Source organism: Podarcis filfolensis (assembly GCF_964270895.1).
Source record: "Podarcis filfolensis genome assembly, chromosome: 1".
NCBI lineage: Eukaryota > Metazoa > Chordata > Lepidosauria > Squamata > Lacertidae > Podarcis > Podarcis filfolensis.
The window spans coordinates 64,445,881-64,462,522 of record NC_139604.1 but is presented as its reverse complement, the minus strand read 5'-3'; the positions used below and the strand labels follow the sequence as shown (position 1 = coordinate 64,462,522).

The following is a 16,642-nucleotide window of genomic DNA, read 5'->3' as shown; positions in this document are numbered from 1 at the left end:
GTTGTTCACAGAGGGTGTTGCTTGGGGTATGTTTTTCAGCCCCATGGAGCCTTCAATGTGGGGTTCTGCAGGGCTCGATCGTAACCCCTATGCTGTTTAACATCTACATGAAACCACTGGGTGGGGTTATCTGGAGGTTTGGAGTATGTTGTCAGTAGTATGCCAATGACACTCAGCTTTATTTCTCCTTTACATCTGCAGGTGAGGCAGTGGAAATGCTGGACTGGTTTCTTGCCTCAATAACGGACTAGATGAGGGCCAACAAACTGAAGCTCAATCCAGATAAGACTGAGGCACTGTTAGCAGGTGGTTTCCTAGACCAGACAGGTAGGAGATTGCCTGTTCTTGATAGAGTTACACATCCTCTGAAGGAGCAGGTTCATAGCTTCAGGGTACTCCTGGATCCTTTGTTGTCACTTGAGGCTCAGGTGGTCTCAGTGGCATGGAGTGCCTTCCACCAGCTTTGGCTGGTGACCCAGCTACGCCCCTATCTGGACAGGGATAGCCTAACTACTGTTGTTGATGCTCTGGTAACCTCAAGGTTAGATTACTGCAATGAGTCATACGTAGAGCTGCCTCTGAAGATGGTTCAGAAATTTCAGCTGGTGCAGAATTCAGCCTGGTTGCTCACCAGGTCAATACAGTTTGAGCATATTACACCCATCCTGGTTCGACTGCACTGGCTACCAATTAGTTTCTGGACCTAATTTAAAGTGCTGGTTTTGACCTATAAAGCTTTAAACGGCTCAGGACTGCAATACCTCAAGGACCGCCTCTTTCCATAGGAACCTACCCAGACCCTGAGATCATCTTCTCAGGCTCTTCTTCATGTGCCTCCTCACCAGAGGTCTGGAGGGTGGCAACAAGAGAACGAGCATTTTCTGCAGTGGCTCCCCATCTGTGGAATGCCCTCCCCAGGGAAGTTCGCCTGGTACCTTCATTATACACCTTTAGGCGCCAGGGTAAAACATTCCTCTTTAACCATGCCTTTGGTTGACTGACATCCTATTAAAATGTGTGTGGGGGGGTTATTGGGTTGGTTTTGCTTTTATTTTGATAATATATTTTCTGGTTTTATTGTATCCTATGTATCACTCTCAGACCTGCAGGTACAGGGTGGTATATAAATTTAATAAATATAAATAAATAAATTAGGAACAAGGAACCAGTTTACAGCGTAGCTTAGGAGACCCACCTGTATATCTTATTACACATTTATCAAAGGGCTTCCAATGCCCTCATTCCATATTCCACTTTAGTAAAAGTTCCAAGGGCCTTTCTTTCCCCCCTATAATGCGGTGTCTTTCCCCCATGAACTCAGATTAGGTATGTGTTTGGTACTTACTTTCACTGATAGTCAAGGACACAGTACAGATAAGGTCAGCATGGTCATTGGAAACAACACACTTGTAATTGTCTGCATCATCTGCATGGAGGTTTTCCATCTGCAAAGAAGACACGGCACCCAGACAAAACAGGCAGTGAGGGGCACTTGCAGACTTTACACAACCAGCATAACCCTCCCCTTAAACACTGAGGCATCTGGAGTCAATTTCATGCTGAGTTGAATCAATTGCCTCTTGCTAAAGATAGGGCTTCTCCAGATAGGGCTATTCTCATACATGGCTCTCCAGATGTTGAACTGTAACTCCCATCATCTCTGGTGATTGGCCATGCTGGCTGAGGCAGATGGGAGTTGCAATCCAACAATATATAGAGAACCACAGATTTCTCACTCTTGGCCTTGGCTCCATACTTGTCTGGAGCCACTTCTCAGGGTTGAACTAGCAAGAAGACTGAAGAGAGCTCTTTGGAGAGATTTTAGCTCTTCTCTTTGACTTCCTCTCTCTATAATGACATGACATGAGCCAATAAGTCATTTCAAAGGCTTTGTGCATGTTTTTCCTTCATAGAAGAACAGCTTAATAAATGCAACTCTCTGTTACCACAGCTGATGGCCCAACAAGAGTGTAACACTGAATATGGCTGTTGAAAAATACTGAATTCAGCTTGATGTAGAGCAGAAATTCATTTCAGTTCACTTTTTAATGCGAACTCACCTAATTCACACTTCCTGAGACAATATATGAAACAAAACACAGCTAACCTTCAAAAGTTGCACCTCTCCAAATTTTGTGATGCAGCTCACTAGCAAAAAACTGAGTATAAAAATGCATATATTGGGGAAAGTGTGCAGATAAACATACGGTGCAAAAATGCATTACACAAGGAGGAAATGGTTTGCAAAAATGCAGCTTTGTGTACAAAATGGAAATATTTGGGGAAATGTGCATGGACAATGCATACAAATTTTCATTCTTTTAAAAAATTGCAAGCTGATGCAGAAATGGAAAGATTGGAACTGAAGACTGGAAAAGCAAAATATGAGAGAAATCGAAATCCAGAAGATTCTTCCCTCTCTACACTTCAGAGAAGTAGGTTATAGTAAGAAAATGGATTTTCAAAGCAACTCATATTACCTTAAGGACATATTCCTTATTGATGCTGTCGTAAAACATCTTTGATCCTTCTTTGATTGGTATCCCACTTTCTCTTTTCCAGACTACACTGGGTTTTGGGTTCCCTTTCACTTTGGCTCGAAATACAGCTTTGTCTCCTGCAGGTAAATTCGAAGCAGCATCAAGTGAAATTCGAGTGATATTCTATTTTGCAACAACCTACCTTTTCTGTGCCAAAATTAACCATTCCATCTGCTGCTCCTCAAACTAATGCTAGAGGAAGAGCAGCTGCATGCAGAGTTTCTGTGTGGCTAGCTCTGGTTTCTGTGTCTTCGGATAGTGCCTGTGATGCCTTGAAGATGTAGTGGCTTATAGACTAGATGAATGCTACTTCTGCTCACCTTCAGGGGCTGTTAGCGGATGAGGTTTCTCCACAAATTCTGGGATGCTTTCCCCTGCAGGTATCGTGACGGAGCGAGTGATCATGCTGAAAGACTCCACAGCAGAAGAAGAAGAGCTCTTGCTAGTTGAAATGGTCTCCTCTGCCAGGCAGAAACTTACAATTATTCATATAAAATGGTTCCCCAGTTTTCAACTCCCCCTCCCAAAAGAACATAGTATGTGGACAGTTATTTCATTAACTTATTTTGAGAATTAAATCCCCATTTTTGTCTCTGAGGGTCCACATAGCAAGTCATGGAAAATAATGACTTGTGCCATTTTAGTGTCTTCCTAAAGAGAAATGCTGCTTTCTGGGGGTGGGGGTGGGGGTGTTGGGTGCGCATGAGAGTTACACACCCAAACTAAGCAGGATCAGCTGATGCATGGGGGCTCAATCCTGGTTTTTGTTGTGAAAGTAGCCACATCTCTACCTGCCTCACACCTGATGTCAGATACGGTTTCAGGAAAACAGATTTGGCCCCCAGGTCGCAGGTTGCCCTCCTCTGACATAAGCAATGGCAGCAGAGGGATGAGCAATGGACGGAATGTGTTTCATTGATCTGCTTCTCTCCTGTGTTCACTTTGAGAATGCTCCTAGTTTATATAGACATTTGAAAAGATCTGATGTAACGTGTGAACTGTAATGAATATAAGCAGCTAAGTAATATCAAATGTGACAGACTCTTCAGGTTAATTGATTAATTTATCAGTGCACCCAGTGCTGTACAGAGTAACGAAAACAAAGGTAGCTCTCTACACCAAGGAGGTTACAAGATAAATTTAGTCAGTGATGGGTGGGAGTGGAAAGGAAGGGTAATAAGCGTTGAGTGGCAATAGAAGGGTTAATACAAAAGCTTTATGGAAGAGGTTGATTTGGGGCTGCAATGTGGAAGAAGATAGAAAGGGGAGGGGCTATCTAGGTATTCATAAAGGAGGAAGTGCTATGCATAAGAATAACCAGGAAGGATGGACAAACTAAATGTGTATTCTGTATTTTGTGTTTTTATCTGGTATTTTTATGTTATGAACTGTCCTGGATGAAGGGTGGTATATAAATTTAATAGATAAACAATAAATATAATAAATAATGGAGCAAGAGACCTCAAGGAAGTTGAGGGTGGTAAAATAAGAAGTGGCAGTTGCAGGCAATGATATATTGAGATATAAAGAGAGATAATGGATGGACAAGGTTGCAGAGAACTCTAAATAGAAGGGCAAGGAATTAATGCTGGGTGCAGAAGAGAATGGGAAACTATGTCAGGGATTTGAGGGGAGCATCACACCCTTCACACCCACCAATGTCTCAGCCATTCTCTAATTCTTGGTAATAACACAGGAGGTTAGTTCCAGCTAAGACTTAAAATAATGCTCTGCAATCTACCAGCTGCATATTTCTGGTATAAGTTGTTTGCAAGATGGGAAGAGCTCAGCATGATGGGAGTCAGGGCACAAGGTGAGTTGCACTACATGTTGCTACTTCCCTATCTGCCCATCCCTGCTGGGACAAATTTTGACAGGCGGGCAGGGTTGACACCTATGATGTATATTTCTGGACCCTCATTATTTTTTTGTGCTTGTATGCTGTTTGAAACGGTTTTTAATGTTGTGTTTTAAGTGTGGCCCATTTTGGGTAGAAGGGCAGGGAAACAACAACGCCTTGTGGGGAGGCCTGGTGGGTTAAATTTGGCCTGTGGGTCGGAGGTTCCCCTTTCCCATACCACACACTGAGAAAGGGTTAACAAATTTGTTCAGAAATGTAAGGAAATTGAAATGCAAACACAAAAGTAGAAAACATGTAACAAAATATTAACATCAGCACAAGATTGTTCTAACCAGCTAGAGTTAGTCATAACTAACTGAGGTTCCTTTACTTAAAACAGTAAATAACTGGTGATGGTAATGGCGATGGTGACGAAGAACAAATTCTATTTCCTTCTGTGGGACACATAATGCCAGCCTAAGCATGTCTATTCAGACGTTATGTCCCATTTAGTTCATTGGGACTTAACAGCTAGATAAGTGTGGACAGAATTATTCATTACTTCAGTCATTATTTCTGAAATTGTCCTTTCTTGTAAAAAATTCTCGGGGTAAAAACTACAGGGTAAAAATTACAGCCAACATAAACTCAATAAAAAATTATAACTAATAGGGTTAGAGATAGTAGCCTTTCTCACAGCTGACTTTAGCTGGATTGAGTCCAACAGATTTAGTTCCTTATTGACCAACAACATTATTTGATGCTCTGAGCTTCTGGAGATTGTCACAATACTTGCCTCCCACAATTGTGGTAGTCTGAGACATGTGCTGCACTGAGCTGGAGCTAGAGCTGGAGACCATGGAGTGAGATTCCATATGCATGACGGCGGTTGCCATAATGGCGTTCTGCAGATTACAGTATTTTCAGGGGCTGTAAGAATAAAAAGCTTGATCATTTTACTCAGTCAAAGCAAGTCTAGTGTTCACTCCCACATCTCATGACCATGAAACAGCATGCAGGATTGGGGTAAGGTGATATAGCAGTTGGAAAAAGCAGAGAGGAGCCAGTCTGGTCTCAATGGCTGGAGTGAGCAGGAACAGGGAGAAGGATTGGCCCTCAGCCCCCAAGAACTCCTATTGATTTTCTCCCATTAAATTATTGTCATCCGCTCTTGTCAAGATTAGTAATGTTCCACATCTGGGGAAACCAGGTAACATCCAACTGTGTGTTTCTGCTTGTGGAAAGGGCTTGTGATCCCGTACAGTGGTACCTCAAGTTGAGTACTTAATTCATTCCAGAGGTCCGTTCTCAACCTGAAACTGTTCTTAAACTGAAGCACCACTTTAGCTAATGGGGCCTCCCGCTGCCGCCGCGCCGCCGGAGCACGATTTCTGTTCTCATCCTAAAGCAAAGTTTTTAACCTGAGGTACTATTTCTGGGTTAGCGGAGTCTGTAACCTGAAGCGCATGCAAACTGAGGTACCACTGTATATGCTTCCACAAATGGAGGCAATTTTGCACCAGCTCCTTCTTTCCTCTTGTGACTCCCTGCATCGCAAGCCATGCTGTGCTGGAGGGTCTTGCAACTGTGAGAAGCAATTATTTTGGGGGCAGGGGTGGGGCTGCTGGATGGAGGAAGAATAAGTGAAAACCTCTTTCAGTTCTCTTTTATTAGCTGAGGAATCCATGGGATTAAAAAAAGCCTTTCCCACAAGCAGGGGGAAATGCCACACACTGGCATTTTACTTATTTATTAATAACTAGATGCACCTTCCACAACCTTTAACCCAAAGCCAACTCTATCTAACAATATATAATAAAGATGGAAGAGCCATATTTTTGTACTGCTTCTTAAAGGATCGAAAAGATTGATAAGCTTAGGAGAAAGGTCCAGGTGGGGCCCAAATGATAATAGCAATAAGGACCTAGTCAGCCTCCCCATGGAGGGCATTCCAAAGCCAGGAGCCACAACCCCGGCAGCCTGTTTCTGGTCACCATCAGTACCCAAGAAGGTGGGGGTCAACCATGAGGGAAGCTTCAGATAATCACAGTAATCGTGCGGACTGTGGGGAAAGACAAGATAGTCCAGTAAGCAACTGCATCCTAATCCTTAGGACTAGGAGTTTAGGAGCTCAGGAAAACCATTGAAGCTTTTTAGAGACTGGTCAGATATGCCCTCACCACCTGAACTGCCTTGGCATCTTGATGCAGGACAGCCTGGCCCTCGTTGCTTGGATAATAGGTTGGTACATGGGGATGGGGGTTCATCGGGTGGAACTGACAACAGCAATGAAGTTTGGTGTCATATGGTTTTCAGACAACAGGCTGGCTGGCTTGTTTTATATCAAACCTCTAAATCACATTTCTACTGAGAGCCACCCACCAAACATATCATGGAGAGAGTTTCCATGACAACACTGCACATTATTGATAGAGCCTGCCACTAGTGTGAAGATAGTACACATCTTTTCAGATCCAGGACTCATCTTCAACCTAAACATTCAGTTGAGGCCCCATTTCCTCATGTGGTTTGCCATATATTTGTATTGTGCTACTTGCTGCTGCTGTGACCCTCCTTAGATCAGGCTGTCCTGCCTTTGGGACCAAGCCCAGAGAGTAATGCTGGGAGAGTGCTCTTTGCCCCCTGATGGCTAGGTTATGGGGAGCCTCAGGTACTCTTTTATCTCCAATGCTATTTAATATCTATCTGTAGACGCTGGGAGAAGTCATTAGGAGTTTGGGGGCAAGGTGCCATCAGTACGTTGATGACACTCAGCTTTATTTCTCCGTAACATCTGAATCAGGAGAGGCCTTACAGTCCCTGAGCTAGTGACTGGATGCAGCGTTGAGGCGGGTGAGGGAAAACAAGCTGAGCTTGAATCCTGGCCAGATGGATGCACTGTGGGTGAGTAGTTCCCGTGCCTGAGAAATCGGGCCATTGTCTACCTTGGATGGGGAGCAGGTTCACAGTCTGGGGCTACTTCTGGATCCAGCTTTTGACACTGGAAGACCAGTTAGCCTCAGTGGCTAGACTTTTACAATTCCTGGACTGGGAAGACCTTGCCACAGTAGTTCATGCATTGGTTACTTCAAGAATGGATTATTGCAATGTTCTCTACGTGGGGCTTCCCTTATACTTGATCCAGAAGCTGCAGTTAGTGCAGAATACTGAAAGGAGTGAGATCTTATTAACATATAACAGCTGTGCTCAGAGATCTGCACACGTTGCTGGTTTGCTACCAGGTTGCTGGTTTGCTACCAAGCTGAGTTCAAGGCGTTACTATTAGTATTTAAAGCCCCCTAACAACTTGGGACCAGTTTACCACTGAGGTTGCCTTATTCCATATAAATCAGTCTTTTAGTGTGGCTGCACTTACACTGTGGGACTCCTTGGCTGTTGATATCAGGCAGGTACTTTCACTGTATACTTTTCAGTGCCCTGCTAAAGACCTATTTTTTAAATACAACCCTACCCAGATTTTTTAATGTTTTAAACTATTCATTTTTATCAATAATTTTATTATTTTATTCATTTTGCAAACTTCTTTGAGGGTTTGTTTGTTTTACAATCAAGAGACATATAAATCTTATGAAATAAATTAATAAATAAAAATTTCAAAATGCCAGTAACCTGAGAATATTATTAATTTGACCCATCTAGTAAAATAAATATAATTTTTTTTAATTCCCTCCTCAAATTTTTTAGAAATAAAACACAAGCAAAAGAGCAGCAGCTGCAACAACAACAGCAACAACATATTAGAATCCAAACAAATAAAAGAGGCAAACTAAATTATTTGTAAACCGTACCTTTTCTTCTGGCAACCAAGATTCTTGGTGGTCTCTATTATGAAACAGAACTTTAAGGGAGCATCAGTTAGTTCTTCTGAGTCCTGTAGCGATGTGAAATGGCTAAAGAGTCTTGGCAGACTCTGGAAGACAGCTGGGTCCCACAGCATATTTCAAATATGGCTCTGTGTACTTCAAACTTTAAATAAACACTGGCCCCCTGTGGGCTATGTGGTTACATCCATTTCTGCAGCTTCAACAGTTTCACATAGTTAGAATGAGAAGACAGACCCTTAAGGTAAAGAGGGAGGATGTACAGCAAAACCATTAAATATAGCATGTTATCAAAGAAAGAAGCCTAGCAAATTATTTTAAGTGGTTTAAAAAACAACACTTTACATATGACTGAAAAGGGGTCCTTACTAGGACTTACATTTAAAAATGGCTTTCGCCTATGTTCTGTCCCATATTAACATTTGTACACACAGAAAAATATTGTAGAAAGTGGCTCATGATGATTATTTTGCCTCTCCTTTTGTGTAATATGGTGGCAGGGCATTATCAAAATGTGCTTCATTTAGTTTTGAAAAGCGTCACGTAAAATGCTAGTGATCTGTATCAGAGGCTCTTTTGTGCATGGTTCCAGGGGTGGTAGCCTATTAAGTTCTACTCATGGCAAGTTAATGGACCTCACTTAGCCATGTTCATTCATTTCAGCAGGTCTACTCTGAGGAACTCTTCATTGAATACCATCCCAAGTCGCTCAGTACAGTCATACTGTTCACATGAAGGCTAGAAGGAGAGACTCTATGATGCTTTCCTGGTCCTTAGGGATGGAGTTTGTATTCTGAACCCAATTCATGTTATCCAAAAACTGTATGCAAACCAAAGTTCACCAACCAAATTTCATGCACAAAAATAGTATATTAGGGGAAATGTTCATAAAAATGCATGTTTTAGTGGAAGTAACATAAGAAATGAATTTTATCAAAGGAAACTACTTGCAAAACTGTGTTTATTCAGCAAAATGGCATATAAAAATGTATCAGTTATGAAAAATGCACACTAAAATAATAGAATAATAGAATTGGAAAGGACCATAAAGGTCATCTAGTCCAACCCTATGCAATGCAGAAATCTAAGCTGAAGCATTCACAGCAGATGGCCATCCAACCTCTGCTTTAAAACCTTCAAGGAATGAAAGTCCACCACCTTCTCCACTGTCAAACAGCTCTTACTGCCAGAAAGTTCTTTCTGATGTTTTGTCAGAATCTCCTTTCTTGTAACTTGAAAATGCTGGTGAATTTTCACAGGGACTTAGATTTCCTCCCAACCTACAAATTGATGCTGAAATATGGAAAACTGAAGTATGGAAAAACAAGAGTGACAGAGTGATTCATGCCTATTGCTCTCTGCTGCCATGCTGGGTGGCTCAGCTATTAAATGTGAGGTATTGTATAAAATGGGACACTAGTAAATTACGGTATGTCCAGGCGTCATTTAGAACCATGCATTTAGTACCAGGAAATACCACGTGTCCCAAACTTTTTTGTATAATGTGTTCCAGTTTGTTCCCTACTTTGGGATTTCATCATGTGAAATCCCAAAGTAGGGAACTAACTGCAGGGAACTTGCTGCAGTGGATGTTAAAGATGTTCCATGTTCTTCTGGTCGTCACAATGTGAGTGTAATGCCCAAAGGGGAAATTGCACTGGAAAAATTAGCAGGCTGGATACGTAGCAGGATCTTTCATGTTCCCAGGACAATACCCAGACATGCAAGGCACTTGTAACCTCATTTGGAGTTGCTTCAATACACCTCACTTAAACATATTTCTCAGCTTCCTGAGGGGTTTTATATTCTCACAAATGTCTCAAGATGTCATTTATCATGGCCATTGTTTCAGCCCTCTCAGTTTTCATTACGGAAGCAACTGAAAGCATTGCAAACTGTGAAGAGCTCTAGTATGGATCCATGCTAAGGGAGAAAAATTAATTTTCTTACTGAAAAATGTCATGCTTAATCACAAAATGTCTGCCCTTTCCAAAGCCAAACTCCAGTAGGTGGCTGACCAGAAGGTCAGCTAATAAAAGGATATAATGTAAGTAGTTTGCCTACTTCTAAGCAGTTATGTAGGGCCTCTAGGGGCAGAACAATAAGTTCCTCTTGCAATGTAGAGCTCCACCCATAACTTAAAACTTATCATTGTATTTCCATATTGTATAGCTCCATATCATCATGACATTATACAGTTCCTTAGCCTCACTGTACTTCATTGGCTGCCTGGGTTGCGGGGGGGGGGCACTGAAATGCACAGGATGACATCACAACATGGGGTATATTGCTTCACATAATGGAGGGAGTGATACCGTACTTAGCACAGAGACACCATTTCTGGCGGCGGCTCTGTGCCATTCATACTCTGTAATTCTGACCCAAGTTCTAGAGATGCTACATTTTTTAAAAAAAAAGAATTGCCCCCCCCCCACACCATCAAGACTTCCCTAATATAACCAAATAAGAAACTATCTGACCACCCTTTTTTTCCCCACTGGAAACATTCATCGCTTCTCGCTTTTATATTGGAGCCTTTTTTTAGCTCCTGCAGCACATTTCCCTCATGCTTGTTTTCGCGGGAAGAGCAGATGACTATGCAAAGCAGGAAGAGCTGCTGTTCCAAGGGCTCTCCGTCAGATCCCTGGGGGAGAGATTGCCGCAGAAAGACGTTACCTTATAAGAGTAGAGAAGAAGTCTTGAAGCTGCCACTGGGACTTCAACTGGGGTCAGACATAATAATAAAACCTTGACTCAAGCAAGCGTTGAAACTTCTCATATATATAAGGCATACATGCAGCTACAGAAATTGCCTCTCCCTCAGGTTCTTAGCTGTGTTCATTTTAAAAGGTAGGATCTGGAAGAAAATTGTATTCAACACACACACACACACACACAAAATTTGTAGGAAGCCCTTGAATGGAACTCTGGAATTGGAAGGATCTATAGAAACAGCAGGGGGAAAAACATGTCATGTGAAAAGCAAAATCCTTCTCTCTGCCACACTAGGTTTTTATTGCATATGGAGGGTTTTGGTTTTTTCAAAAAAGGGGAGCAGTTTAACACACACAAAAACAGCCCAATTTGCAACTCTAAGTATTTTAGACTAAATGCCATCTGCTAATTTTTTTTCTGACTGTATAAGCTGGCACCAAAGGAACAATGCCCAAGGCCTGCAGATGAACAACAAAAGGCTACATCTGAAAGTGAGGCTCAGAGCAGTTCTTGCACAGGTCCCATGGAAAGGAATGGAAATTATCCAGTGTTTAGTGGAATGTTCCCTTGCTAGATTTCTTGTGGTTTCAGCTACAGCCACCAACCTTTAAGCCTGCTTAAGCCATTTTAACGCAATCACTCCCTACAGAATGCAAAGCAGTCTAAGTTAATGCATATCCCTACATTTTATGGAAGCAAATTCCACAGTTCTTCCTTTTGTCTATTTGAATCTCTTGCTATTCAGCTTATCCCCCTACTTGCCTTTTCCCTAAACTAAACATTGCAACTTTCCTCCAGTCCTCCACTATCCACCACAACCTGAGCATCCATTTCCTAGCCCTTCACTTCCAAGCTGAGACCCCATCAGAGTATATGTTAAGATTCCAACCCCTAGCTCAGATGTGCATTACTTACACTTACTTATCTAAAATGGCAAATGCAGTTGAATTGCTCATTCACCCAGTTTGGAGAGAACAGCTTGAAGCTTTTCACAATCTTTTTGATTTTTTAAAATAATTTGCTAAAGACACCAAACTTGCGAGACTTCACTGTCAACCCCTAATACCAGATCATTGATGAGAAAGCTAAATAGTGATGCTCCCACATCAGACCCTTGGAGGACCCTAGTTCTTACTTACCTCCGTTGTGAGAACTTCCATTAATCCTGCTTCCTGTTCTTGAACTACGTACATAAAGAGACATCCTGTCACAGCTAAGTTTACCCAGGAATCTTTGCTAAGAGACTTTGTCAAAAGCTTTTTGAATGCCCAAGTACCACAAATATATGGATCAGTTAAGAGGACTGATCCACAAATCTAACTCCTTGTGATATGGTTTGTGGATCCAGGCTGAGGTCATTCAAAGTGGCCATGTGCGTCTTCATTCACAACTCCCCCACACTTTAGAACCTAACTACACACAATGTTGACAACATGATTAACAGTAATGTTGTGTGATTTTTTAAAAAAATCCCTAATAATAATAATAATAATAATAATAATTTATTATTTATACCCCACCCATCTGGCTGGGCTTCGCCAGCCACTCTGGGCATCTTCCAACAAAATATTAAAATACAATAATGCATCAAACATTAAAAACTTCCCTAAACAAGGCTGCCTTCAGATGTCTTCTAAAAGTCTGGTAGTTGTTGTTCTCTTTGACATCTGGTGGGGGGCTGTTCCACAGGGAGGGTGCCACTACTGAGAAGGCCCTGCCTGGTTCCCTTTAACTTGGCTTCTCGCAGTGAGGGAAGCACCAGAAGTCCCTCGGTGCTGGACCTCAGTGTCCGGGTAGAACGATGGGGGTGGAGACGCTCCTTCAGATATACTGGACCTCACATTCAGCAATTAGGATAGGAGAAAAAGCTTCAGTTGGCGCCAATGGAAGCTTTTATCCTAATGTCATTTTTGTCTCACAGAGCAAAACCATGAGGGTAGTACTGAAACCATAAAGCAAATTCTACCCATTGAGTTACCCCAAGAGAAACTTTCAAATCTCTCACCCCCACCATTACGAGGGAATGCTATACAGACAGAAAAAGCAATCAATTCTAAATAGCTTCTTTCTGCATCATTTTGATACCACAGCTATCTTGAAGGGACTGTTCAAAACATACCAGGCATGAACCATAAATAATTTCAGTATGAATCCATTTGAATCCTTTAATGCACAGACTCAGAAGGTCTTATGATATACACAGTATCCGGTAGTTTAAAATGTAAAAACAATCCATCAGAAAAAAGGCAAAAAAGTTACTTTTCAAGCTTAGTAAACATACATTACAGACTTAAGCAATACATTTATCAAAGACTTTTGCACTGTATTTGGATCTAGTAGCAATTTTGTAATTCGTTTTTTAAAATAGCAAATCTGACAATGATATTTTAAAATTTTGTAATAAATGAAGCTACTGATCTTATTTACAGTATAAATAGGCCTTTTTGGGGGGTGAAGATGATGTCCTGTCATATGTTGAAGAAAAGCGGTATCTTAGCTCTTAAATGCAAAATAAAGCATTTTGAAAGTAAAACTATATATATTATATATATTTATATATATATTTATAAATAAATATCTTCTATTCTGAAATTCCCACGTGTGTCTTCTCAGCTCTAGAATACATACAATTTGTGGCCAGAGTTCTGTTGGTTTGTTTCATAACAATTTTTCACGAATCTTTATTCCTCTGCTGCTGCTCTAGAAAACTGCTTTTCATATAAGCTCATGACATGGTGGACAAACTGATACTGTTCACAGGTCTGGATCATTCCTCCCCTGGGAAGAGAAACGGGGGAGGGGGGGAGATTTGGAAGCAGATATCCATTGTGTATCTCAAAACTATTAACAAAATAATACAGCACAAATTGGGGTGGGGGGAGCTAAACAGAAAAAAACTGATCCTAAGTCTATTGGTTTTAAATAGTCTTCCTACTGGTAATGGTATTGAGTTCCTAGGGTTGCATATAAGATCACTGGGGTAACATACCAGAGTTTTAAGGTCTAGGATCTGTGCTAAATGCTTCTCAAAAACATTATCAAAATATAACATTAATCTCACTGTATCTGCTTGGCATAATCACACTGGTAATGGATCACAGAGATGCCAAAGATCACATGAAATTGCTTTTAGGTCATAGACTTTGTTTGGAAAAAGTGAGTTTAATTCTGCAGTTGTTGATCCAAAGCACATCAAAAAGGTTTTGAATTGGGTTCCCCAAATCTATTTACACCTGGCCAATAGAGTCAGAATAATGACAGCCATGGTATAGCCACAGTAAGATGGAAGGTTCCAGCAGCCTGCCTGATGGCATATTTGGGAAGCTAACTAAAACCTAATCAATGAAAATCAGTGCTCCTCTCTGACTACTTGCCCTCATGATGCACAAGAGCTGTTGCTGTCAGTGCTATATGCATTCTCTGTGATACAACATTTAAATTCCAAGCCTGCTTTTTTATTTAGACAAGTATTTATTTATACACCACCTACTGGTGTTGGATCAACTGTGTTCCCAGTCCTTATAGTACTTCTCAGCTGTTACTGAAGTTGAAGGCATGTATCAACTTTCCTTTCATGCAATCTCTATAGCAGGCATAGGCAAACTCGGCCCCCCAGCTGTTGTTGGACTACAGTTCCCATCATCCCTGACCACTGGTCCTGTTATCTAGGGATGATGAGAGCTGTAGTCCCAAAACATCTGGAGGGCTGAATTTGCTTATGCCTGCTCTATAGCCTTCCTGGTACAGGTGAAATGGTTACATATGACCACAAGATGGCAATCTAGCTACAGGAGTGATGTCTGAAGTACTGTTGTGCACTAATCCCGTCCCCCCCCCCATTAACTTTCCATGTTACAACTGGAAGATAGGAATGCCCTTATGGGATCTGTATTCATATCTATACATCTGTATAAAATATATATCCCCCCCAAAAGCTATAAATTTCTCCCTGCATATTCAGTTAAGCTTATTCTAAGTCTGAGTTGACATTCCACTTCGCTAACATCACCCTGCTCACATGTTGCATGGTAACAGTGAATCCAACTAATTTCATCTATTTAACAGTTCAAGTTTACTCTGAAGTTATGTTTCAGTGATTTCAGTGAAACTGATCACATATTTAAGTCATCAAATCAGTATTTCTGACATTCTGAATACACCTGTCACTTGTAAATAATACAAATGTAATTAATTCTCATTAAACCATTCATTACATTCTTAATAGTCTGTAATTTCGTTTTTATCTTGTGTGGCTGCTTCCAATATTTTTTCTCAGAAATATCCAAATTTGTCATTGTAATGTACCCTCTTTTTTTAACTAACTACAATGGAATAAAAACAAGAGATTTTTTTAAAAAAAAGATAAAATCAAATGGTAAAAATGTTTCAATGTTTCAAAAGGCAAGACTTAAAAGTGAATGTAAAAAAAAGGGGGGGGGAGACTTCCCGTTGTACAAGACCTGCTTCACATGAAATGCTAAACCATGGTTTATAAACTACGATTTAATTTGATTGTCCAAACCCAGCCAGTGGCTCAGTCATGCTTTATCAACCATGAACAAACCACATTAGTAAGCCATGGCTTATTGTTGATTCATAAACCTTGGTTTACACTAGCCATGAACCCAGCCCTTGTATCTATTCCCCAATACTTTCTTTAAACAACAATGATGGGCAACCTGTAGCTCTACAGATACTGCAGTACTCGAGTTCCTATCAGCCCCAGTCCACATGGGACAGTGGTCAGGGATGATGGGGTTTATAGCCCAACAGCACCTGGAAGACCACAGGTCTCCCCCCCTGTTATAAATGATTTGTACAGCAGCAATACTTTCCCAAAGAGACAAACTCTGTTCATATGCTAAAAAAGAAGAAAGCATTGGGTCTACAGGGTTTGTTTTTGAAGGAAAAGTGAAAAAGACAATAATACAAGATTCTCTCACCTGTCTAGCCGTAGCTGGCAGGTTGTTCTGAGTATGTCAACTGCGCCCTCGTTCTTCCACTGTTTGCAGCAAATGCTGGTGGCGATAAAGCAGCCAGTCCTACCAATCCCTGCACTGGCCAGAGAGAGAGGAACAGAAAATGAAGGTGGAAATCTTCAGAAAGAGCATCAATTATTCTCTTAGTATTTCAGATGTACCCTTGCCAAATGTACAAAGCCTTGGAGAGAAACAAGCTGCATGCTCAGGATCACTCCTCATGGCAAGTCAGACTCTATGAATGTTCACCAGTAACATTCAATCAGTGAGTGTGGTGTGTGTACCTTTGTACAAAACAGTTGAGCTACATAAATCAACAAGTGTACACTTTCGCACCTGCACTTGTACGTGTGTTGAGATAGCTTGAACCTGTCTGTGTTCGGGTGAACATGTGGACAAGCCTTCTATCATGTTTCATCCCCCACATGGCACAATCAGCAGCAAGGGAAGAACAAAGTGTTCATAAAGGTAAAGACCTGACAGTTAGGTCAAGTTGTGACTGACTCTGGGGTTGCGGCGCTCATCTCGCTTTATTGGCTGAGGGAGCCGACGTACAGCTTCCAGGTCATGTGGCCAGCAAGACTAAGCCGCTTCTGGCAAACCAGAGCAGCGCACGGAAACGCCATTTACCTTCCCGCCAGAGCAGTACCTATTTATCTACTTGCACTGTGTGCTTTTGAACTGCTAGGTTGGCAGGAGCAGGGACCGAACAACGGGAGCTCACCC

General features: G+C 41.4%; 2 protein-coding genes across 13 annotated transcripts in view; both read right to left on the bottom strand.

The window, feature by feature from the left end:
* Positions 1–8,506, bottom strand: part of IGSF22 (immunoglobulin superfamily member 22) — a 32,517-nt gene extending 24,011 nt beyond the window's left edge. Inside the window, exons 1-5 of the mRNA XM_083588391.1 lie at positions 8,190–8,506; positions 5,177–5,310; positions 2,861–3,001; positions 2,481–2,617; positions 1,346–1,445 (exon numbers count right to left, since the gene is read on the bottom strand). Coding sequence (XP_083444517.1) covers positions 1,346–1,445; positions 2,481–2,617; positions 2,861–3,001; positions 5,177–5,276 — 478 coding nt within the window. The 5' untranslated portion in view covers positions 5,277–5,310; positions 8,190–8,506. The remainder of the gene's footprint in view (positions 1–1,345; positions 1,446–2,480; positions 2,618–2,860; positions 3,002–5,176; positions 5,311–8,189) is intronic.
* A 4,570-nt stretch (positions 8,507–13,076) lies between these two features.
* The window catches only part of PTPN5 (protein tyrosine phosphatase non-receptor type 5), a 64,135-nt gene continuing 60,569 nt past the window's right edge, over positions 13,077–16,642 (bottom strand). For 11 of the 12 annotated variants that reach the window (XM_083588514.1, XM_083588511.1, XM_083588508.1 and 8 more), the window contains 2 exons: positions 15,881–15,994; positions 13,077–13,715 (listed from right to left, as the gene is read on the bottom strand). In XM_083588514.1, coding sequence (XP_083444640.1) covers positions 13,619–13,715; positions 15,881–15,994 — 211 coding nt within the window. In that variant the 3' untranslated portion in view covers positions 13,077–13,618. The remainder of the gene's footprint in view (positions 13,716–15,880; positions 15,995–16,642) is intronic. The other variant, XR_014542093.1, reaches the window with a different exon arrangement.